This window comes from Pongo abelii, chromosome 1 (assembly GCF_028885655.2).
Source record: "Pongo abelii isolate AG06213 chromosome 1, NHGRI_mPonAbe1-v2.0_pri, whole genome shotgun sequence".
Lineage (NCBI taxonomy): Eukaryota > Metazoa > Chordata > Mammalia > Primates > Hominidae > Pongo > Pongo abelii.
This window is the reverse complement of record NC_071985.2, coordinates 227425135-227449972: the sequence shown is the minus strand read 5'-3', so window position 1 is coordinate 227449972 and position 24838 is coordinate 227425135. Positions and strand designations below refer to the sequence as shown.

Below are 24838 nucleotides of genomic sequence, written 5' to 3'. Positions count from 1 at the left end.
GAGATCGTGCTGCTGCACTCCAGCCTGGGTGACAGAGCGAGACTCCATCTCAAAAAAAAAAAAAAAAGCCTTCTCATCATCTCACCCTTTCACATTATTTTTCTTCAAGCATTTATCATTATCTAAAGTTCAAATGTATATTTGTTTGTCTCTCCCACCTCCACGTGAGCTCCACAAAGGCAGAGATTTTTGTCTGTTTTGTTCACTGCTGTATTCCCCGCACCTAGAATCAGTATCTGGTATGTCATAGGCACCCAATAATTATTTGTTGGATAGATGCATATGGTAAAAACATTTAAACCATATCAAATGAAGAGTAAGGGTTTTTTTTTTTTCTGCCCCATCCTCAGAGGTAATAGATTCCTGTTGTCCTTCCAGAAATCTTTTCTGCATATAGAAGAATATATATACAATAAACCTTGTATCCATTTTTCACATCCAGAGGAAAATAAATACATTATGTTGTGTGGCTTACCTTCTTTCAGTTAAACGTTTAAGCTGGAGATCTTTTCATAGCAGCACACACTGATTTACCTTTACTTCATTTTTTTTAAAATTTAAGACAGTTTCGCTCTGTTGCCCAGGCTGGAGTGCAGGCTGGAGTGCAGTGGTGTGATCTTGGTTCATTGCAACTTCCGCCTTCCAGTTCAAGCAATTGTTGTGCCTCAGCCTCCTGAGTAGCTGGGATTACAGGTGCATGTCACCATGCCGGCTAATTTTTGTATTTTTAGTACAAATGGGGTTTTGCCATGTTGGCCAGGCTGGTCTCAAACTCCTGACCTCAAGTGATCTGCTCGGCTTGATGTCCCAAAGTGTTGGGATTACAGGCGTGAGCCACTGCACCTGGCCATACCTCCATTTTTTTAAATGGCTGCATAATATCCCACAACTTCATACTTAAAGAAAAAATAAATTGCTTGCCCAGTTTGAAAAATGGAAAGCCTAATGACAGTGAAATGCCTCTGCGCCGTAGATGGTAGCGGTCTGGTTTTCCTTGGGTGCTCCTCAGTGGTTTCCAAAGACTACGATGGGACAACTCAGCAGCGTTTCCCTTCAGGCACTTTGATAGGTCATTTTATTTTCAACAACTAAACAAAGTTTCCTGGGAAGACTGAGAGTCAAAAGAAACTACATTTGAAAGTGTGGCGTAAATAAGAAAACAAACAAAACAAAACTTGACTTGAGCAGTCTTACAATCTCCCTAAGCTGCGTGGAGTGCAAGTGGGTTTGCTGTGCAGATGCTAGAGTCCCCTGGACCCCTCCCTCCAATCAGATTACTGCCCCAAGCTTTCTCTATACAGAGATTTGGGGGGTTCCACTACTGAGGTCTCTCTGGGTCTCAGGAAGTAGAGGGGCGATCCTGGTCTACGAAATGCATTAATGTCCTCTGTCATGAAGTTCTTTGTATTTGTCCATCTGAACCAGCAAAGCCCAATCTCTCCAACCTTTTCTCCCTTTAGAAAATAACCATTTTGGCTGGGCATGGTGGCTTACACCTGTGAGGAGTGAGCACTTTGGGAGGCCGAGGTGGGAGGATCACAAGGTCAAGAGATCGAGACCATCCTGCCCAACATGGTGGAACCCCGTCTCTACTAAAAATACAAAAATTAGCTGGGCATGGTGGCACGCGCCTGTAGTCTCAGCTACTCATTAGGCTGAGGCAGGAGAATCTCTTGAACCCGTAAGGCAGAGATTGCAGTGCGCCAAGATCATGCCACTGCACTTCAGCCAGGGTGACAGAGTGAAACTCCGTCCCCTTCCACCAAAGAAAAACCAAAACAAAAAGAAAAGAACCATTTCTTCGATCATGGATCCAAATGCAATAAAAACTATCAGGCCGTAATACCAGAAGGCTCAAGAGGGAGTGGAAAGCCTCCAGTTTCAAAGGGAAAGTCCAGAAAAAACTGGATTGATTCTTAAAAGTAGTGTATGAAGGTGAGATACATTCCACTGAAGGCATTTAGGTATCACTCCAAGGAGGGGTCTCTGGAGAGCAAGTGCACTCGGGCGTGTTTTATGTAATAGCTGGATGATGAGGAAAGTTTTATGATTATAACTATTGCTTAAATAATATCTCCTGAAACCCCAATGAAAAAAGATAATGCTCTGTTCTAGGTTCTAATTGCTAAAAGGAAAACAAAACTGTCATTTGTGGTGTGGTTGGTTCTCAGACCTACTGCTGTCAGTAAATACTGAACAAATGAAACTACAGATTCATTTCAAAATTTCAACAGATTCCTGGGCCACAAACAAAGCCTTTCCCTTTCGTGTTCAAATGATATTTATTTATTTTTATTTTTTGAGACAGACGTCTGCTCTGTCACCCAGGCTGGAGTGCAGTGGCTGGATCTTGGCTCACTGCAACCTCTGCCTCCTGGGGTCAAGCGATTCTTGTGCCTGAGCCTCCCGAGTAGCTGGGACTACAGGCGTGCGCCACCACGCCTTGCTAACTGTTATATTTTTAGTAGAGATAGGGTTTTGCCATGTTACCCAGGCTGGTCTTAAACTCCTGGCCTCAAGTGATTTGCCCAGCTCGACCTCCCAAAGCGTTGGGATTACAGGCATGAGCCGTCTCACCTGGCTAATATTTCAAGTAAGTTGAAATTCAGGCCTACTAGGCCCAAATATCTCATTACATTTGGGGTATCCAACAAATCTTTACTCTTGCATATTAACAGTAGACATTCTGAGATTATAATGCCTGACATAATTGGGATGCAGAGAAGAGGAAAGGTGACCATTTGCAGTATAGGAAAACAGGGACCATCTGGTGAAGGGTTGGTTCCAACAAAGTCCACAAGTTTTCATTGTTTCATCTTGAAAAGGCAAGGGGACATAGGAGCTCTCTGTATGATTTCTTATCACTGCATGTGAATCTAATTATCTCAAAATTAAAGCAATAGTTAAAGACAAGGGGAGAAACTTTTTGGAAATGGAACTTTTGAATATTATTACTTTTAACCATGCAGCCCCTTGGTGGCTAAAGAAGGCACAGGTTTTTTGTTGCCCTGTGCAGGGGTAAAATAAGCTTGGGATGATGAGCTTCTCTTTTATTTATTTTTTTGAGATGGAGTCTCGCTTTGTCTTCCAGGCTGGAGTGCAGTGGCACAATCTTGGCTCACTGCAACTTCCTCCTCCCAGGTTTAAGCAATTCTTCTGCCTCAGCCTCCCCAGTAACTGGGATTACAGGCGCGTGCCACCATGCCCAGCTAAGTTTTGTATTTTTAGTTAGAGATGGGGTTTCACCATCTTGGCCAGGCTGGTCTTGAACTCCTAACCTCGTGATCCACCCGCCTTGGCCTCCCAAGGTGCTGGGATTACAGGTGTGAGCCACTGCGCCCAGCCTGAGCTTCTAAGTGTTTAAGCTTCTGAAATGGGTTTACTCCATGCTTTCCTCTCCCAATCCAGTAATATGGAAGCTTCAGTAACTTCCAATTTAAGGAAGCAAGTCCAAGCACTTTTATTTTTATCACCACCAGTAATATAAACAGCCACTTTACTTTGGAAAGCTGACCAGGAAGAAGACTCTTTTGCACGTCTTTGGAGTCAAAAAGTAACAATTTAATATTCCCACTATTTCCCTTATAAGTTCTGTTTCTGGACAGTAACATTCTTTCCTTGAAGGACATTAGGGCCAAAATGGGCAAGGATTTCGAGATTGATGCATCGAGCGTTATCTTCCAACTCTCTTTTCTAAATGGGCTCATTTAGTAATGCAGGCTGCTTCCTTTACTTGAAATGCCTATCTCTTGGTTACCCTCCCAAGCAAACAGAAACACCAACCAGCCAGCCCCAAAAAGATCTCACTCTGTAGCCTAGTGGTTCCCAAACTCTTGAGTCTCAAGATCTTTTTTTACACTTAAAAATTAAGGATTCAAGCTGGGCGCGGTGGCTCACGCCTGTAATCCCAGCACTTTAGGAGGCCGACGCCAGTGGATCACGAGGTCAGGAGTTTGAGACCAGCCTGACCAACGTGGTGAAACCCCGTCTCTACTAAAAATGCAAAAATTAGCCAGGTATGGTGGCGGGTGCCTGTAATCCCAGCTACTCAAGAGGCTGAGGCAGGAGAATCGCTTGAACCCAGGAGGCAGAGGTTTCAGTGAGCTGAGATCGCGCCACTGCATTCTAGCCTGGGCAACAGAGCAAGACTCCGTTGGAGACCATCATGGACAACGTGGCAAAACCCCATCTCTACAAAAAATACAAGTGGGCATGGTGGCGCCCACCTGTATTCCTAGCTACTCAAGAGGCTGATTGCTTGAGCCCAGGAGGTTAAAGCTGCAGTGAGCCTTGATTGCATGGCACTCCAGCCTGGCAACAGAGTGAGACCCTATCTCAAAAGAACAACAAAAAAGAGAATAAACCCATTACATGTTAACATAAATCCTATTTTTATGAGAAATACCTACATTTTCTAAAACAAAATTAGTGGTAAGTGTGGGATTGTTTTAGTTTTGCAAATCACTTTAATATCTGACAGTAGAAGACTGCTGGATTCTTCTCTGCTTCTGAATCTTCTGCATTCAGCCTGTTGTGAGATCACGTATCTTGCAGCCTCTGGAAAACACTGCACGCAGAGTGCAGTGTTGGGAGAAATTGACATATTATTGCTATAAAAATAGTTCTGAGGTCAAGTGTGGTGGCTTATGCCTGTAATCCGTGCAATTCAAGAGGCTGAGGTGGGAGGATCACTCGAGCTCAGGAGTTTGAGACCAGCCTGGGCAACAAGGTGAGACCCTGTCTCTACAAAACTTAAAAATTAGCTGGGTATGGTGGTGCATGCTTGTGGTTCTAGCTACTGGGGAGGCTGAGGTGGGAGTATCACTGCAGCCCAGGAGTTTGAGGCTGCAGCGAGCTTTGATGGCACTACTGCACTCCAGCCTGGGCGACAGAGCAGGACCCTGTCTAAAAAAGTTTTGACTTTTGGGTCCCTTGAGTCTTGGGGCTCCCTCTGCTCGACCAAGGTCCCTAGAGAACTACTGTTTTGAGAACCACTGTTGTGGCCTGAGGCTAAGGTAATTTCAATGGTGATGGTGTTGAGGCCCAGGTGATGTTTGTGACCTTCTCCGGTGTTCCCATCGCACCTGTCCTGCTGCTGCTGCTTATGTTTGTGAACCCGGCCAAGTTGGGAGTCTCTTGAAGGAAGACACTCAACTTTATTCACCTTTCTTTCAAATTAAATAAGTGTTTTAATGATAAAAGTAACATAGAGGCCAGGCGCGGTGGCTCATGCCTGTAATCCCAGCACTTTGGAAGGCTGAGGCAGGCGGATCACTGGAGGTTGGGAGTTTGAGACCAGCCTGACCAATATGGAGAAACCCCGTCTCTATTAAAAATACAAAATTAGCCGGGCACGGTGGCGCATGCCAGTAATTCCAGCTACTCTGGAGGCTGAGGCAGTAGAATCGCTTGAACCCGGGAGGCAGAGGTTGCGGTGAGCCGAGATTGCGCCATTGCACTCCAGCCTGGGCAACAAGAGCGAAATTCCATCTCAAAAAAAACAAAAAACAAAAAAACAAAAAACAACAACAAAAACAGCTATATTATAGGAAATAGGCAATTAAAAAAACTCACTTATAATCCCCCATATGTGATTTATTTGGTGTATGTATCAGTCTATTTTTTTTTTTTTTTGAGGTGGAGTCTTGCTCTTCACCCAAGCTGGAGTGCAGTGGTGCGATATTGGCTCATTGCAACCTCTGACCGCTGGGTTCAAGCGATTCTCTTGCCTCAGCCTTCCAAGTAGCTGAGACCTCAGGCGTCTTCCACCTTACCCACCTAATTTTTATATTTTTAGTAGAGACGGGGTTTTGTCATGTTGGCCAGGCCGGTCTCGAACTCCTGGCTTCAAGTGATCTGCCCACCTTGGCCTCCCAAAGTGCTGGGACTAACAGGCATGAACCACCGCACCCGGCCTGTATGGGTCTTTTTTTAAAATGCAGTTTTTTTAGACCTATCATCTCACCTCATAAATGAACACCATAATTTTGGGTATTGCCCCCTCTATCTAGCAATGGGTAAGATTTTCTGTTTCTGATGTCTATAACTAGCATAATATTCCCCTGTGTCGATGTAACACAATTTACTAAATACCCAATATTAGCACATGTAGGATGTTCCCAATTTTTTGTTGTAGTAAGTACAGTGATCCTGTGAAGAATACCTTCACACATACAGCTTTTCTGGCATTTAGTGTTATTTCCTTAGAACACATTCCCAGAAGTAAGATTACTGGGTCAAAAGATGCAGACATTTTTATGGCTTTTAATACATACTGTAAAATTGCTTTTCGAATATACTAATTTACAATGCCACCAGCACTTTTAAGAGTCCGTTTCTCCACACAAATCGTCATCATAGGTGCTGTTAAGAATGCTAATCGATAAAATATTGTCCCCTCGTTGTTAAAATTTTGCAATTTTTGAGGCTCATAAAATTAAAGTTTCTTGAAGAATGAGTGTGTAACACAAAACATTCTTTTGGGACATCTTTATTTCTGGAAAACCTAAGACAGTCTTACTTGTGAAGACCAGAAAAAGAACACATGTTGTTAGGATTGGCACAGAATTCAGTGTGACAGTCAATCTTAATGCCAAAACACTTGAACGAGGATTTTTCACTTATTTTGCTAGTTGTCACCAACAGTAGCAAAAGGAAAAATAAAATGCGGAAGAATGAAATGTTCTTACTGCAAACCGTACAAGACCACATTGAGGGGCTGGAGCTCTTACATTCAACTTTTCTTTCCTTTTTCTTTTTTTTAACAATTTGCGATTGCAGCCTCTCCTTTTGTTTCCGGTATTACCTGCCCAGGAGCAGAATCTCTTACTTTCTCCGGAGAGAGGCCGGTCCCTGGGAGCGCTGCCCAGCCACCTGCACGCCTGGCCTCCCCGAGAGCCGCACTCGGCGGACCCAGTTCCTAGGCTCGTTCCCGGGGCACCTGGCGGGCGCCCACCTCCCGGGGGGCACGTGCTCCCGTACGCAGCGCGAGGGCAGCGGGTGCCTGGCTATTTATTAGGAAAAGCCCCGCGCGGACGCCCCGGATTGAGGAGGGTGGGAAACTCGGCTGCCCCGCGCTCCACCCGGGCGGCCGGGGCTGGCCCTTCTCTGCTTTCGGCCGGCGGCCTCATCCTGGGACAGGCATCCATGAGTCATCCGCTCCGCGGGTCACATGGGCAACGTGACCAAAATAAAGTTTCGGTATTTTAAGCCGCCAGAAAAGGGGACAACGGAGCTCACCGGGGGCGGGCACAGGAGGCGGGCGCAGGCGGGCGGCGCCGGGGCCGTGTGGACGCGTCGTCGAGGGGGCGGGGCCTGGCGGGAGGCTCGCCCCTCCCCCACGGCCGGCAGCGACGCCCGGACTTCTAGGCAGCCGGGCTCCAGGGCGCGGCGCCCCGGCGGACCTCAGCCCCGAGGTCCCCCGCGTCCGGCTCCCCACCGGCGGCGGCGGGCTGCGGGATCCCGGAGATCCCGGCGCGTCCCCCACAGCCACCGGGACCCCACGCGCCAGCAGCGGCTTCCCCGGGAACGTCCTTCAGCCCCGGGAGCACGCGGGAAAAGCCCCAGCGTGCCAATGAGCGAGCGCCTTCCTCATGACGGTCACGCTCGGGGGCGGGGCTTCCCTTCGCCGCTCCCGAGTTCCGGGACCCCCCTTTGATTGGTCTGGACGGCCTGGGAAACACTGTAGTGACGCCCAATCAAAACGCCACGTCTCGGCCTCGAGGAAATATTCCGTGTCGGGCCCGTCCTGATTGGACAGTTCTTTCGGATTCTGGCCACTAGGAAGCTTTGTTTAGGTCCGGAAGGCGGGCTTTCCTGGGAGTGGGTGGGGAGGGGGCGTTGATTCTTGACCAATGCTTTCAGTCCGTTGGGTGGTGACCGGCCAATGGGCCGGATGGATAGGACGCTCCTCCCGGAGAGTAGTGAGACCCCTGGTGCGGGGCGATTGGCGGCGGAAGCGATGAGTGGCAGTCGCAAGGCCCAACGGGCGCTGTGCGTGGGCCGTGGGGCGGGGCCAGGGCGGGTGCGCGGCGGCGGCGGGGTGGCTGGGCCGGCGGCGGCGGCGGTACGAGGCGCGCGCTCGGGGTCCCGGTCGCGAGGAGGAGGAGGATGTGGCGCGCGGAGGGGAAATGGCTGCCGAAAACAAGCCGGAAGGTAAGAGCCGGAGCGCGAGGGGCTGGGGGGCGGCGCGGCGGGCGGCGGGACCCGGCCCCGCCGGACATCCCGGGCATCGGCGGCGCCGGGCGGGAGCGCGGGGGCGCGGCGGGCGGGCGGGCGGGCGACCCGGCCGGGGAGGGGGCTGGCGGGGTGGGGGGGCGGAGCGCGGCCGAGTCCTGAGGTGACTCGCGGGGCCAGCGGAGCGCGGCGCCCCACACCCCACCCCCGGGGGCGGGCTGGGGCCGGAGGGGGCGGGGGGCTCGCGGGGCGGGGACCGGGCCCAGCGAGGAGGAGGAGCCGGCAGAGGGCCGGCGCCTCCCCCACCCGGACCGGGCATCCCCGCCGCTCCCGAGCCCGCTGCGCGGCCCCCGCACCCCCGGCGCTGGGTCCAGGGTGGGGGCCGCGGGGCGGAAAGTTTATCTGCCTCGGGTCCTCCTGGCCCCGCGCCCCACTGCTCCGGGCCGGTCCCCGTCGGGCGGCAGCGGCCGGCGCTCAGCCCTCGCCGGCCCCCTGCTCTCCGGCGGGCAGGGCCAGACGTACTCTCTCCGGCACCCTCTTCAGCCCCGTGGACGCCTCCCTGAGCGGGCGGGGGGTCCCCGAGCTTCTCCCCGCCAGGGGGACCCCGTCCTGCCGAGCGTCCCTCGGCCGAAGGGCCTCGTGTGACCCCTCCCCCTTCGCTTCCCGGGAAGGGAAGGGGGCCTGCGCAGCATCCCCGCCCCTCGCAGTCGTTCACATCCTACTCTTGCCCTTGCACCCTCACAGCCAGGAGGGTGGGGTCTCCGTTTCTATGGCAAGTGAGGATCTCCACACTCCCTTGCCCTTTACCTTCCATGACCCCGATCCTTCCTTGGCACAGGGGTCCGTCTGATCTGCTCATCTTTGGAATCTTTTGGGGTCTCTGCACACTCTCCGTTGACCCTTTTTGCCAGGACAAGGGGACTCGGGCTGCCCATGTTCTTCTTTCCTCACCCAGTGGATAGTGGGGGCTTGTGCAGCTCTGAAGTCATTTCTAAATAGGAAAGCAGACACTTCTTCCAGATCATGCATACTCTCGTACACTTTGCTGGGTTAGGGCGAGCTCATTTCCTAAATACCCTTTGAGTTGCCCTCCTTTTCTTGTGGAGACAACTGGACGTTCACCGTGCTCCTTTCCCCATTTGTGTGTCTACACTGACTTGTTCTCTCTTCTCGGAGTTCCTTGTCGGGGTGAGAGTGGGCGCCCCAATAAGATGTAGGGCAGGGCTTCCGTTGTGCCTAGTGCTTGAGTGAAAAGGGGCCACACTAGTTGCTCCTATGTCTGAGGAAGACCGGGGTATATTTTTGCTTGCACTTGACTCTTGTGTCTCAGGAGGGGGCACCCTTCATCAGTTGACACTACCTCACTGGGAAAAGGGTCATGTGACCTTGTTTTTTGATGTTTTGATTACTGTCTTCTGTGCAGTGAGAACCACACTTTGTCCGTCCCACACTCAAGAGTCCTTGAACCTTTCCTGGATATAAACTTCCCGATTGTTTCTTGAGAGAACTCGTATCCTCCTCTGTGGCTTCTGCCTCCCAGGCAGCCATATTTAGTGAGCCTGTTACTTTGACTTTTTCTAATTTTCTCAAATTGTATTCATGTTGCCTGGGTAAGGAGAAGCCATATGCCTTTCCATTCAGAAAAGGGAGTGTAGACACCCGTGTCGCCCACATGCCATCCTGGAAGAGGTTGCTTGTGTGCTCCTTGTGTACTAGAACCTTCCTTTGGCTCTGGTGTTGTCTCTTGTGGGATCCAAACATTTCTTTAGATCTTGTAGCTTTCAGAAGGGGAAATTTGAATGGTTTCTGTTTTTTGCTGTTCCGGTTCTGTTTTGGAGAACCAGATCATGATGCTATATTCATTTGTTTACATATACATACATGTAGGTATACACAGATGAAATCACATTCGTTACATATACAGTGCACAGGAAGCTGGAAGGGTCAGATGACTAGCTCTACATTTTGGGTGCATATGGGGACCTTTATGTGTAATGATACAGATAGATATTAATGTTGTTGGTAACTCTTCAGGCTTAGAAGCAGCAGCAGAAGAATCACTGATAAATGGCCAATTCTGACCATTCTTTGGTTTGTAATGTGTACTGTACTGAATAAGCAGAACGACATCCTGCATGTTCACCAAGTCCCTGAATGTGCGAAGCGTACAGTGCCTGCCCATACGCATCGCAACTTTGGCACTCTGAATTTAGGGGGGTATTCGTTGCTTGATTCTGCATAGAGTGAAAAGTTCTTGATTTCTTTACTGCAGTGTAGGGGAAAGAGATTTCGTGTGTTTGGGCAAACGACAGGAGATGGGTGAGAAGAATATGTTTTCCTGTGACAGAACTAGGAACGAATGACCGTAAATATGTCCCTTTTGTATTTTGGCCATTTAAATAATTGAGAGAGGTTGTGAAATTAGCAAAACGTACCTGTGGAAAGGCCCTTGACGCTTCATGAGAGGATGGGGGACGTTATTCTTCGAGTTCTTTTCTCTTGGGCAGGGGAATGATTTGAGCCCTGTTGGCTCTGGTCAGGTGCTTTGCCTCTTCAGGTCTCCCTCCCTCCCTCCCTTTCTCCCTCTCTTTCTCCCTCCCTTTCTCCGTCTTTCACGAAATTCAGAATGGCTGCTAGCCGCTGTCACTCAGCAGGGAAGTCTTACTCTTTGACAGGCTTGGTGTGGAGACTCATCCTCCCCAACAAGTTCCGTTGGGCTCTGGGGCTTTGGCCTTTAAAGCTCTTTTCTAGCTCAGAGGCTTGCTTTGCCTCAGTTTACCGTGTAAGGAGAAGTGGCTCATCGGAGATTTGGTCAGCGCTGGTCTGTGACTCTGGACTTTGCCTTTCAGTTAGCATTGAGTCGTCCAGTGGGCCTAATTCCCAATGTCAGAAAGTAGAGCTTTTGAGCTCATTTTCTTGTTTTTGGTTTTAAATGTTTTTATGCTGTTCGTATTCTGGGTCTGTAGTCAGCTTGATGGGATTGTGTATTTTTAGGGGGTGTTATTAGGGAACTTCGGAAGAATGAAGCGTTGAATACCTGCTGTAGATGGTGTAGACTCAGCGCAGTCATCCCGTCTCCAGTGGTGGTTCTTCCTACCTTTCCTGCATGGCCGCATGGAGACTTTGGGAGTTTTCCCTGGTAAGCAGGGGGCTCCGTGCAAGGCGCAGTGGAAGGCAAAGTGGTAGAGGTTGGTTGGAAGAAGACACTTGAGGTTACTGTCTGAAGCTGGGCCCTTTTTCTTGAGTTTAATGTGGTTGTGTTTCTGTGTCACTGGTCGCCACAGATGATTGGAAATTAGCTTTTTCCTCTTACCCTGTAGTGCAGAATGCTCTGTTGCAGTTGGGCAGACTAGACGGGTTCTCTGAACCACATAGTTTCATCTTTCTGTTCGACTTTCTGTTAAGACATGACTCTTTCCTCTCCTTCACCCCTTACCTCCAGTTTTTGGGACTAGGTTGGGTGACCTCTTCCTCCTTTGTCTTCTTGAAGACCTTACTTATCCTGCTTCTGCAAATGTTGGGTTTCTCCATCTCATCATTGAGTGGATTCAAAGTGTTGACATACACAGAGCAACCTCTACTCAAGGTCAGATTGGGTCAGCTTTTCCTTTTCAAAAGAGTAGTGTTGCTCTTACTTGCTCTTTGAGACATATTTATGCATCCTGCTCAGCTGTGTTTTCTATTTCCTTAGTTTTTAGGCTCTGGCGGTTTTAGGCTTTCCCCCAGAAATAGCCTATTCTTTAGAGAGTAGTGTTTAGTTTAGTCCCCTGTTTTTGCTGGATGTCAGCCCATGTGTCCTGCTCGGTTTTTAATTCTTTGTGACTGATTTTGAGGTAGCCCATCTCAAAATCTTAACATTTTTTTCCCACTGTTTCATTACTTTGAGCCATTCTTCCTTTCCTGTTTGGGGGAAATACCCCTTTGTGTGCAGTTGTACTTCTTTCTCCCTTCCTTATGGAAAAAGCAGTAGAAGGTGATTCTCTTATTTTCTTCTGTTCCCTTCATAGTTGTGTCAGTTGCCTCTTTTGTGGAACCTTTGAATTTGCCCTTCTGGGGAGAAGTCGTTTTTATATTTATACTCCCATGACTGGAATCATTCGTTCAGGAGACCTTTACCGAGCTTCTGTTATGTACAAGGAGCTGTAGGGGGTGATGTGACTTTGCTTGAGACCATATTGGATCTTGTTAGCCTTTTATATTAATGACATTTCAGTGTATCTTCTTTTTTTTTTTTTTTTGAGACAGAGTCTCACTCTGTTGCCCAGGCTGGAGTGCAGTGGCACGATCTCGGCTCATGCAACCTCTGCCTTCCAGGTTCAAGCGATTCTCCTGCCTCAGCCTCCCAAGTAGCTGGGATTACAGGCCTGCACCACCATGTCCGGCTATTTTTTTTTTGTATTTTTAATAGAGACGGGGTTTCACCATGTTGGTCAGGTTGGTCTTGAATTCCTGGCCTCAAGTGATCCTCCTACCTCAGCCTCCCTTGCCTCAGCCTCCCAAAGTGCTGAGATTACAGGCACAAGCCACCACACCTGGCCTTCGGTGTGGTGCTTGTCTTAATGCTTGTCTTAATGCTTGTCTTTTATATAGTCTTGTAAGGAATTTTTTTTTTCTGATTTTTAAGTTTTTGGATTGTTAACTTACAAAGGTATAGTGTAATAGTGTGCTATCTTGTTGAACTTTTTTTCCTCCTCTCAGCAGGAGTGGGGGTGGTGAAGAGGGTGGGAGGGTGGACTGGGAGAGGCATTTAGCAGCTTTCCCCCAGACTGTGTGCAGTGTGTGTGTGTGTGTGTGTGTGTGTGTGTGTGTGTGTGTGTAGACAAAAGTAAAGTCAGCCTTCTTAATCTGATTGTGTGGGCATAACTTTTAGGTCGTTTAGATACATGATTGGTTGGAATGCTTATTTAATATTTGAACGGCAGCATCGCACTAGGCATTCTATAGAACATAGAGTCAAATGTATTTTTTATATAAGGAAGTGGTAGAAAAATATTTTTCTCTTCTGATTAACTGATATGGTTCATATTAGATAGTGAGAACTGTATGGGCTGCTGTTACATTTTCACTGCCACGAAGAATTGTATCCAAATTTAATACCTAATTGATGCTCATTCTTAGGCTGGTATCTGATATAATTATCACTTTTATTATGTGACTTTTAATTTGTGCATTTTAATGGTATTATTATTTTTGTAAATTGCCTCAAATTCTTTGTGGGTACAGGTTAGGTATAAATAATGATAATAATAAAAATTACTAACAATTTGAAATGCCTGTTTTCTTTTTTCCTCTATTAAATTAGATTTACCATCTCCACAACGTATATAGAAACCAATTCTGCTAGTATTTCACTCTTGTGAAAACTCCTGTGTGAGATTTGTAGTATGTGGTTTGGCAGTATCCTTTGGTCATGTGAGTATGTGACTGAGTGTATTTTGTGTTGACAAGTGATGTGTGTGTTTCTTCTGCGTTTCCATGATACAGATCTTTTCCTAAGGTGTTGTGTATCTTCTATAATCATGTACTATGTCCTTTTTTTTTTTTCAAATGTTCTAGGTGACTTAAATCCGACCTCCCTTTCTTTTCTTCGGCCTTTCCTTTTATTTTTTGTCCTTTCCCACATAGAGAGGTTTCTTCACTGCCCTGTCATTATTATAAAAAAGTATTTGTAGATGTACTGTATTTGTAGCCTTTTAGTAAGAAGGGGATGCCCACCATCCCTTTGTACTGTAGCACAAGGCATTGCTTCTTCTTGTTTCCCTAAGAATAGGTAGATGGAATGAGATTTAAGCCACAAGGCCGCTGGTAATAGTATTTGTAACTAGATAGCATCTATAGATAAAACACTGGGTCCTTCCTGCTCTGGGCCTCCCCATGTAGGATTTTGGAAATTTATTTTTGCTGCATTTAGCCAGCTTCTTTCTGTCTCTTTGACTTGATACAATAAATTTCTTTAAGCACAGCCAAGTATATTATTTCATTTGGAGCCTTCGTTTACGAGGAAGTATGGGGGCCTCTCCTAATGTTCCTTTGCCTGTTATATATAGTACTGCCTTTAGTTTTTGGTGTGTTTGAGAGTGAGAGTGAGAGGCATTCTTGCTCTACTACTTTGTCTGTGTAACTTGAATAAGAGTGTACGGTCATTCACTCTGTTTTCCAGATAGTGTATAATCTTTCTTTTTATTTTTCTTGAATACCTAATCAGGTTCGAGCTAGAGGTTGATCCGACTATCATATCCTTTTATTTTGTGCCATCCCTGGATATAGTGTCCCTTAGTCCTGTGATTAAGCCATGTTCCTATTCTGTCATTAGAGAGAGAGACTTATAAACATATAGATGGTCTCCCATGATAATTGTCATGCATTTATAAGGAAAGTGTTTCTTTTCTTTTTTTTTTTTTTGAGACTGAGTCTTGCTCTGTTGCCCAGGCTGGAGTGCAGTAGCACGATCTCGGCTCCTTGCAACCTCCGTCTTCCAGGTTCAAGCGATTCTCCTGCTTCAGCCTCCCGAGTAGCTGGGATTACAGGTGTGCACCACCATGCCCGGCTAATTTTTTTTTGTATTTTTAGTAGAGACGGGGTTTCACCGTGTTGGCCAGGTTGGTCTTGAATTCCTGGCCTCAAGTGATCCACCCACCTAGGCCTCCCAAAGTGCTGAGATTACAGGCATGAGCCAGTGTGCCTGGCCGGAAGTGTTTCTTTGTATAAATTGACAATGGAGAGCATTTCACGTGATGGGACGAAGTAAAGGGTGAGTAAAGTGTGGTTTTTTTTTTTTTTGTTTTTTTTTTTGCCATCAGTATGCTAGCTGTATATTTCTAAGGTTGTATTGCATCCTTCTGCTTTGAACACCATTGCTTATAGAAGGTCATGGGCCTCCTGTGTAAAGGTTGGTACTGTTTCCTGAGCATTTTTTTTTTTTTTTTACCTCATTACCCTGGACTTACAGAGAAATATTATGTACCACATTGCAAAGAGAGGCCAATGGTCAGCCACATTATTTCCCCTTTTGCTCTTTTTTTGGAGGATTGTTCATTTACTTTGAACTGATTGACATGGCATAAGATGGAATGACTAGAGATTTTTTTTTTTAAAGGTTCCTCCATATTCAACCTCAGTGTTTGGCCCTTTCCTGACATAGTTGCTTGTTCTCCTGTACATGAATCCTTTTGCAGTGACTTTCTTGTTTTTGTTTTTCAAATTTAGCCAGGACTTTCAAGTCACGTAACATATCCTTTCCTGAGACTGTGAGCCGAAGGTAACTTCGAGGAAGATATGGTTGTTTGGGGCTGTATTCATCACTCTGCTCTCTACGTTTTTGTAGTTTTCATGTGTACAAAGTGACATTTCTTGAAAGAAACGTTTGGGGCTGTGTTCTTAATAGTTTTAAACATGTTATTATGTGGAGACTAAGTGGCATAGGTCTCACCCCAACTTCATTTCTTCATACCATCTAAAATACATCCCCCACCCCATATATATCTCCCCTCCCCCCCAATCCCAAAACAACAGTCATAACAACAGAAAAGCAAAACCTTATGAAGCCCAGCTCTGATTGATTCTGCTGTGCAGTTCAGTCACTAGTTTTGGACAGGTGCATAAGCAGATAATTTTTGGATGCGTAATATTCTCAATGGGGCTGATGTGTGACTTTTGGGACATAGAGCATTCATTTGTTCAACAGACCATGCAGGATCTCTTCCATTTTTTTTTCCCTTATCAGTTACCACAAGGTAAGATTATGTATTCAGTCACTTAAAAACACTTGCAAAGTAGATTTTTCTCCATTTATTCCCATCTAACCATTGGAATAAATGCTGACAATAGTAAATTACCATGTCCCTATTTTTGTGTTCAACATGTCTAAGAGAATGGGGAGCTAACTTCCAGTAAGGGCAGTACAGTCAGTCATGACTCTTTCTCCATGTAGCCTGTGCATTTTGCAGTGGTGATTTATACTTTCAGCTAAATTTAGTGTCTATAACAAGGGATACATCAGATGTTTAAGTTCATTTAATCTTTTTTACAGTGTACATTCAACAAGGTGTATTTGTGTGTTATATTAGAATGATGTACAGATACAACCAGAGGTATTCTTTCAACTTAAAGAGAGAGAGAGAGAAAGCCTTTCTTTTTACAAGTTTTGAAGAAAAGTTATTGTCTATTTTTCCTTCATGGTGCTTGATTTAGATTGCCAGGAGTCATTTCTGAAGGTATATTAATACAATCAAGAATTAATCTTTTTAAAACTTAGATTTGTTTTTTAATCCTTTTCTGAAAAGTCATTTCTGAGGATATATGTGCCCTGTTGGTTTTCTGGGCACTTGGATATCAAATCATTTGGGAGTGATAATAAGAAATTGGTACAAAGTGTGAAATTATCCAATAGAAAAAAGATGTTATAGTGGAAAAAAATTACTCATTTATGATTAAAAATAATCTCAAAGTGATGATTGGAAGTATAAATTCAGATATTTGAAGAAGAAATGGAATGTTGATAGGGTTATTGTATTGAATCGACACATGTACACATATAAATAATGCTCCCCAAAATGGGGACGCTTAGAGGACAAATAAATTGATTGGATTGGTTTTAAGAAAAATATTAAGTTTGTCTTTTTAAAAAGTAATTGAAATAACCCTTCTTAGTGAAGAAAATGAAAACTTTGGTGGAAGTTCAGCAGAATGGAATATTTACAAAGATTCAGGAGAAGGATTTTTTTATTGCGAATCCACAAGGGGGTAGTGATGTTCTTTCAAAGATATTTGTGGTGGCAACAATGTGAGATGATCTCTTCATATTTTAGATTTACAGATAAAACTGGCATGTTTGCCTTTTAACTTAATAAGATCTTCTTTTTAAAATGTTTATTGGCAAAATTGTTTATTGCTTAAATTAAAAAAAAAATCCATTTTGGGTGAATGGCTACTTTAAGCCATATGAATGGTAAAGAAGAGAGAATGTCCTTACAGTTTTGTACTTTGGAGAGGTTACCAAGGATGTGAGGGTCACTGTTATTTTCTAAGAATGTAATAATCTTCAATTCCCTGGGAAACATTAGACATCCAGGAATCAGTTACTTAAGTGTCCTGAATAAAAGGATTTTAGTAAATTGTGTCTAAACTTTACAGAAGTTTGTATTATTACTTGTATTTTCAGTGCTGCCGAGAGATGAAAAATATGAACAATCCATGCCACTAGCCACTTTCAATAGTTCTAAGTAAATCAAATTTTTATAATCTTTCTTTTTTATTAGTTTATATTACATCATTAGATAAAGGCTTTTTTTTGTTTTGTTTTGTTTTTTTCTTCCCTCACATAAAAATTCAGGAGCTTTCTTCTGGTCACTGAGTTCCACCCCATATTATTCAGAATTACTTAAAATCCGGTGTGGTATGCCTGTGCTGGGTCATTTTCGGTGGAGGACTGCCTGGCTGTATTATGCACTCAGTTTTGAAAGTTATGCCACGTGGTGGGAGAAAGATTTAAAGTTGGGGGGGCGACTGTGTCCTACTTATTTAGAGACACAACTAGTCATCACCTGTAAAAAATGTTACTTCTTTTAAAACTTATTTTATCTTATTTTTTTTTTAGAGACAGGGTCTCGCTCTGTTGCCCAGACTAGAGTGCAGTAGTGCAATCCATAGCTCACTGAAGCCTTGGCCTCCTGTGCTGAAATGATCCTTCTGCCTCAGCCCCGAGTGACTGGGACTACAGGTGTGTGTCACCATGCCTGCTTAGGTTTTTTTTTTCCTCTTTTTCGTAGAGATGGGGTCTTGCTGTGTTGCCCAGGCTGGTCTTGAACTCCTGGTCTCAAGCAGTCCGTCTGCCTCAGCCTCCCGAAGTGCTGGGATTTACAGGTGTGAGCTACCATGCCCTGCCTAAAAAATATTATTTCTAACAGTAACACGAAATAATTATGTGGTTTAGAAGTTATGATAGTTTGTGCCATATACCTTGTATATTTTTCATTTTTGGTTCGTGGAAAAGGTTGTTAATTGAGCTTTTCTCTTTTTTTCTCCATTCCCTCATTCTGAGCAAGGAATGACTTTTTCTTTTATTTCCTTTACGAAATGACTTTGGTGTTTTAACATTCCAGAAGATACACTGTTTTTTGTATGCTACTCTAAACTCTGCTGGGAACCGAACTATGACGTCAGCATTTTCATTCATTAATGTGATTCTTCTAAATTTTTTTCCTGTTTTGTATTCCTGAGCTGACTTCTGGCACATGCACAAATCAGTTTACCATTAGTCAGCCCATAAATCACTGATAAAAGGTAAAACAAAAGATAAGATACTGGAGTTATTTTGATAGTGCTATAGTTCTCATGCTGATTTGCATCAGTACAGTTTGGATAAGGTTTCTGGCTAAACAGATTGAAACCTAAAAAGTCAATTTAATTATCTCCTGATTTTGTGACTTGAACTGTGTTGTGAACATATCGACACAATATTTTTGTTCTCACAGGAGGTTGAGAGTGCTATGCTGTGGCTCCTTTGTTATCAAATAGCAGTTCTTTTTTTTTTTTTGGAGACGGTCTCACTGTGTCACTCAGTCTGGAGTGTAGTGGCATGATCTCTCTCGGCTCACTGCAGCCTCGACTTCTTGGGCTCAGGTGATCCCTCAGCCTCCCAAGTAGCTGGGACTACAGGCATGCGCCACCATGCCTGCCTAATTTTTGTATTTTTTGCGGAGATGGAGTTTCGCCGTGTTGCCCAGGCTGGTCTCCAACTTGTAAACGCAAGTGATCCACCCACCTTGGCCTCCCAGGTGTGAGCCACTGAGCTGGCCTAAAGTAGCATTTCTTGTATAATTTGATTAAGTTGGAAGATTATATTATGCTTTATCTCAGAGAGGTTAGGCCTAGAGATTAAATGATGTTTTATTCAAATTATCTTTGTAATGGATTTAGATTTTTTTTTGGAGCATTTTCTTGCCTTTGACGTATTTTAAATAACTTCATTTTTTGATACTTTTATTTTAATATATTATTATTGTGATGGAACTAGCATAGTATTCCTTGTTTTGGACTTAGGGTGCATCTACCCTGGATTGTGCACTCGTGTAGCTGTTGACTCCAGTTTCTTCTCTAGGGAGGTCACTGCTTGCAGTTTAGTACTACGTTAGAACAGTTCCTGAAGAAATCTTATTTGGAGTTTTCTTCTGCAGGCCAAATTTCAGGCTGAGCCTCCGGCCCATAGTATCTTTCAAGCCTGCTGTAGCTGATGAATGGTGAGCCATAAAAAAGTTCATTTTCTCTACTTTCGTGGGGTATTTGCTGACTTTCTGGATACTCAATTGCCAAGAAACATTTAGAAATAAAACGTGTTATATTTAGGAATCATCATTTTAGCTAAATAATAATTCATGATTAGAATTGATGATTCAAGCTGCAATCACTTTGATTGATAGCCAGTCTTACTCTTGAGATCACTTTTTTTTCTGAGACGTTCTTGTTTTGTCATCCAGGCTGGAGTGTAGTGGCATGATCTTGTGTCACTGCAGCCTCCACTTCCCGGGCCTAAGCAATCCTCCTGCCTCAGTCCCCCAAGTGGCTGAGACTATAGGTGCACGCCACCATGCCAGGCTAATTTTTGTAGAGACGGGGTTTTGCCGTGTTGTCCAGGCTGGTCTCATACTACAGGGCTCAAGTGATCCTCCTGCATCGGCCTCCCAAAGTGCTGGGATGACAAGCATGAACCACCACGTTCGGCTGAGATGACTTTTTATTTTTTATTTATTGGGGTTTTTTTTTTGAGATGGAATCTAGCTCTGTCACCCAGGCTGGAGTGCAGTGGCGCGATCTTGGCTCACCGCAACCTCTGCCTCCCGTGTTCAAGCAATTCTCTTACCTCAGCCTCCTGAGTAGCTGGGATTACATGCACGCACCACCATGCCTGGCTAATTTTTGTTTTTTTAGCAGAGACGGGGTTTTACCATGTTGGCCAGGCTGGTCTCAAACTCCCGACCTCAGCTGATCTGCTTGCCTTGGCCTCCCAAAGTGCTGGGATTACAGACGTGAGCCACCGCGCCCGGCCTGAGATGACTTTTTAAATGCCATAACAACTCACAGATCCTGTGTCCCCCCATTCTTTAACTAGAGCTTTGTGTTCCTTTAGGTTAAACTAAATTATCTAATAGGTAACAGAAGAGTGGTCTTTTAGCTGGCTTTCTCCTTTCAGTAGATTTGCTAAAAGAAAGGAAATAAAAGCAAGTAAACTGTGAATAAACATTGAAGATGACTTAAATGACATTGTTTTCCCTAATAACGAAATAATTTATATATATTTAAATATAATTTCTATAAAAGAATCTATTTGCAAGTGACAATGAAGAAAGGAATTTTTTTTTTTTTTTTGAGACGAAGTCTTGCTCTTGTCCCCCAGGCTGCAGTGCAGTGGCACAATCTTGGTTCATTGCAACCTCCGCCGCCTCGGTTCAAGTGATTCTCCTGCCTCGCCCCCCGAGTAGCTAGGATTACAGGCGCTGAACACCATGCTGGGCTAATTTTTGTATTTTTAGTTGAGACATCATGTTGGCCAAGCTGGTCTTGAACTCCTGACCTCAGGTGATCCACCCACCTTGGCCTCCCAAAGTGCTGGGATTACAGGCGTGAGCCACCGCACCCAGCCTAAAAAAGGAATATTTAATGTTAGAGGGCTCTGTAAAAACCCCCTAATTTTCAAAGCCATGTGCCACTGTAGTATTTATGAAAAGTTATGGGCTGTTATTATTAGGTTTCAAAAAGTCTGGAATACTGGCGGTAGCATCAGCATTATTTATTTATTCATTTATCTTTTGAGACGGAGTCTCGCTCTGTCGCCCAGGCTAGAGTGCAGTGATGCAAGCTCCACTTCTCAAGTTCATGCCATTCTCCTACCTCAGCCGCTTGGGTAGCTGGGACCACAGGCGCGCGCCAACACACCCGGCTAATTTTTTTAAATTTTTTTAGTAGAGATGAGGTTTCACCATGTTAGCCAGGATGGTCTTGATCTCCTGACCTCATGATCCGTCCGCCTCTGCCTCCCAAAGTGCTGGGATTACAGACGTCAGCCTCCGTTCCTGGCTAAAGCATTATCATTTTTATCTAACCCTGAACCAATCGGTGATTGCTTAGTTCTCTAGCCGTGAAGGCTTTGCACTTCCTAGACAGCTTTTAGAACAAGCCCACTTGGATTCCCAGCTCAAACTCTTTCCTTTTTACTATTTGTTTATTTATTATTTATTTATTCGTTACTTATTATTAATTAAAAAAATTTTTTAGAGACAGAGTCTTGATCTGTCACCCAGGCTAGAGTGCCATCACAGCTCACTGCAACCTTGAACTCTTGGGTTCAAGTGATCCTCCTGCCTCAGCCTCCTGAGTAGTGAGGACTACGGGCGTGTGCCACCACACCCGGCTATTTCTTTTTTAATTTTATGGAGAAAGGGTCTTGCTATGTTGCACAAGCTTGTCTTGTACTCCTGGCCTCAAGCAATCATCCTGTCTCAGCCTCACAAAGTGCCAGGCTTACAGGCATGAGCCACTGTGCCTGGCTTGTACTCTTCTTTCACTAGCTGGGAATGCTGGTGAGCAGGACTCAAGGATCGCAGCAGAGCTGCATTCTGTACTGTCTTTGCTGCCACTTAGGTGGACCAGGAGCTAGAAGCCTTTCTCTCCATGGCCTCCATACCTTCTTTTACCAGATGGTATTTCTGCATTTATCACTCTTGATTCCAGCACAGCTTTTCCTCATCTTGCTTTTCTCAGACCTCAGCTCTTATATAATGAGATAGTTGGTAGTCATTTTGAGGGGATTCATGTATTGGGTAAAGGGTTGTCCTAGTGATGACCTCGAAAGTTCCTTCCCATTAATAATAATTACTATTAATAATTAATAGCAGTAACTAATGATAAAATAGAACAATTGCAACAATATACTGTAATAAAAGTTGTGTGAATGTGGTCTCTCTCTCTCTCAGATTATCTTATTGTACCATACTCACCTATTTTTGGACCTTAGTTGACCGCTCGTAACTGAAACCATGGATAAGAGGGGGACTATTGTGTAAGGAAATGAAGTCGGAGATATGGAATTTCATTTCAGGGCTTGCTTTCCTGATATTCAGCTATTCTGTATAACTGTATCTTTTCCTTTTGAGGTCCTTGCTCCAGGAAATAATATGTTGACTCGAGCTGTATGGGGGGATTTGAACTACAGACACTCAGATGTCTCTTTTCTGAGGTACATAGAGGGCTTAATTTTTTAGGTCTGTCTGTTTAATATACTATATTTACTTTAAAAAACGTAGGCCGGGTGCTGTGGCTCACGCCTATAATCTCAGCACTTTGGGAGGCTGAGGCAGGAGGATTGCTTTAGCCCTGGAGTTCGAGACCAGCCTGGGCAACATAGTGAGACCTTGTCTCTACTAAAAATAGAAAAAATTAGCCAGATGTGGTGGTGTGCGCCTGTGATCCCAGGTACCTGGGAGGCTGAGGTTGGAGGATTACTTGAGCCCTTGAGGTCAAGGCTGCAGTGAGCTATGATCGTGCCACTGCTCTCCAGTCTGAATGACAGAGTGAGACCCTGTCTCAAAACAAACAAAATGTAAAAAAATTTAAAATTATTAAAAAAGATGTACAACACCAACATATTCATAGTTATTCTGTATGGCAGATCTGAGGTCTTTGTTCAGACATAGATGAGGGTGCCTAGTTTTGGAAAATAGACTTAAATAATATATGATTACAGATGAAAAATATTTGCTAACCTCAGACTTTTTATGTTTAAGGTAGTAGTTATATTCATTTAGTTGTACTTTCTGGAGTTGATTAATACAACCGTTATTAAAATCTGTCGATTCCCAGTAATTCAGTAAATGAAGACTCTTCCTATTTAGAAACTCGTGTGGATTGGGGAGTTGCTGTGGGCCCACTGTCATTGATCATATCACATCTTCACTTGAACCTACACCCTGGGCTACTATAGGCCTCGCATTTGGAGAGGCCGTGAACATAATTTATTTTTGTAAGTTTCTTTCATTTTTAAAGATACTGAGAGGCAAGTTGAAGTTCCTGGTGTTCGTGTAAACATTCCCTGCCTTATCCTTTCCATCTCAGCCATTATGAAATGTTCTGGCTGAATCATTTGGTTTCACAAAGCTTTGATGGAAGTTTCTTCCTCATTTGGTTTTATTGATAGAGGCTGTTGTGCTAAAAAGAAAGCTATAACAAGTTAGAAAGGTGGAGAGTGGGTACTTAACATTTTTGAAGTACCTGTCTTTCTTCCTAGGGGTCCTCCAGAAATTGATCATAGATAACTTGACCAAATTCAAGGCCCAGAGATTTATTCCAGGCATTCTGGGAGGGAAGAAACATCAGTTTTTCTATACTGAATCTAATTATTCTAAATATTTGCCACTGCAGCTTGTATGAATGTTGTCTGATGCAAATATGGTGATAGTGGCGACCTCTCTAACTGGGCTAAACATCCTTGACAGCTTTTTATCTGTCCTCTCCAAGTATTTTTAGTCTCTTTAGCTTCTGTGGCCATGTCTGGAGGAACTGAGGATGGATTTAGTTGCTTTGGTGCTGCTCCAAGTTGTTGTGGGTGCTCTTTGCTACCTTCGTCACTGTCCTGCTACAGTCCCGCCACTGATGAGGCGCCTGGTCCTTGTCATTTGATGAGGGAACATAAACACTTGTTTAATAAAAATAAAAAAGTCATGATTTTCAGAATGCTTTGAAAATAAGCTATGGCTAGTGGTGATACACAATGGGAATGTCCCTTAATTTCACTAAATTGTATGCTCAAAAAGGGTTAAAGTGGTAAATTTTATGTTATGCATATTTTACCATAATTAAGAAAATAAAAACTTCAAATGGATTTGAAGCTTAATGAGAAAACTGGTTATAATGTCCTAACAGTAAATATATGGCCAATATTTTCGTGACCCCAAGGTGGGAGGCTGTGCCTTAAATAAACTGTCAGAATCACACATTAAAAAAAAAAAAAATAGTGATGGTAATCAGGCCCTGAGGTTCATTGATACAGAAAGTGATTTTTAGGTGAGATTTTAATATTTGCAATATTTATATTTGTAAAGAGGATTGGCTATAGCTCATTCGGAAAAGTCTGAGGTTCTTAATGAACACTAGGAAACAGATGGTTTGGGGTTGATGTCAGGGAAGGTAAGCAGGCCCTGCTTTAGATTAGAGCACTTTTGATTGCAAGTGCCGTAAGCCACACAGTTTAGGCCAAGTGAAAGCAGTTTTAGTCTAAGAAGAGCAGAAGCAATCGCAGCCTCCCGGGACAGAAACTGAAGTGCAGCTGGGCTGTAGGAACTGGATCTGGAGAGTCTGGAGTACATGTTTTCTCTGGAGCTAGGCTTTTTCCGTTCACATGTAGCTTCCTTGCTTAAGGTACATGTAGTGGCCTTAGTCATGGCTCCTGCATGTGACTCTAGTTCCAGTGCTCACGTCATCTGACTCCCATTTCTGTGTCTCAGTACGGAAATACTCAAGACTGGGAGACTGGGCATTGGGCTGACTCCTCTCAGCCAGTTGCTTTGTTTCCACAGGCCAGGTGATCATCCCACTCCGGTCGACTATGAAAGAAGGTTGGTTAGATCCAGCAGCCTGCTGATCATTTAGAGGGTCTTAGAGTGAGAGGAGATTG

The 24838-nt window shown here is 44.5% G+C and overlaps 1 protein-coding gene and 1 long non-coding RNA gene across 19 annotated transcripts in view; both read left to right on the top strand.

The window, feature by feature from the left end:
* Positions 1–7975: 7975 nt before the first annotated feature.
* The window catches only part of CAMTA1 (calmodulin binding transcription activator 1), a 979133-nt gene continuing 962270 nt past the window's right edge, over positions 7976–24838 (top strand). For 6 of the 18 annotated variants that reach the window (XR_010138654.1, XR_002916477.3, XM_054557119.2 and 3 more), the window contains exon 1: positions 7996–8154. Coding sequence is in view for 16 of the 18 variants with exons in the window: in XM_054557119.2 (XP_054413094.1) it covers positions 8110–8154 (45 nt within the window). In the remaining 2 variants the exon portion in view is untranslated. Of the gene's footprint in view, positions 8155–24838 lie in introns of all 18 variants that reach the window. The other 12 variants (XM_024253799.3, XM_054557098.2, XM_054557099.2 and 9 more) reach the window with 8 other exon arrangements.
* LOC134760733 (uncharacterized) lies at positions 8435–24207 on the top strand. Its single transcript, XR_010138659.1, has 2 exons — positions 8435–17893; positions 19350–24207. It is a non-coding gene; the product is annotated as an uncharacterized LOC134760733 (long non-coding RNA).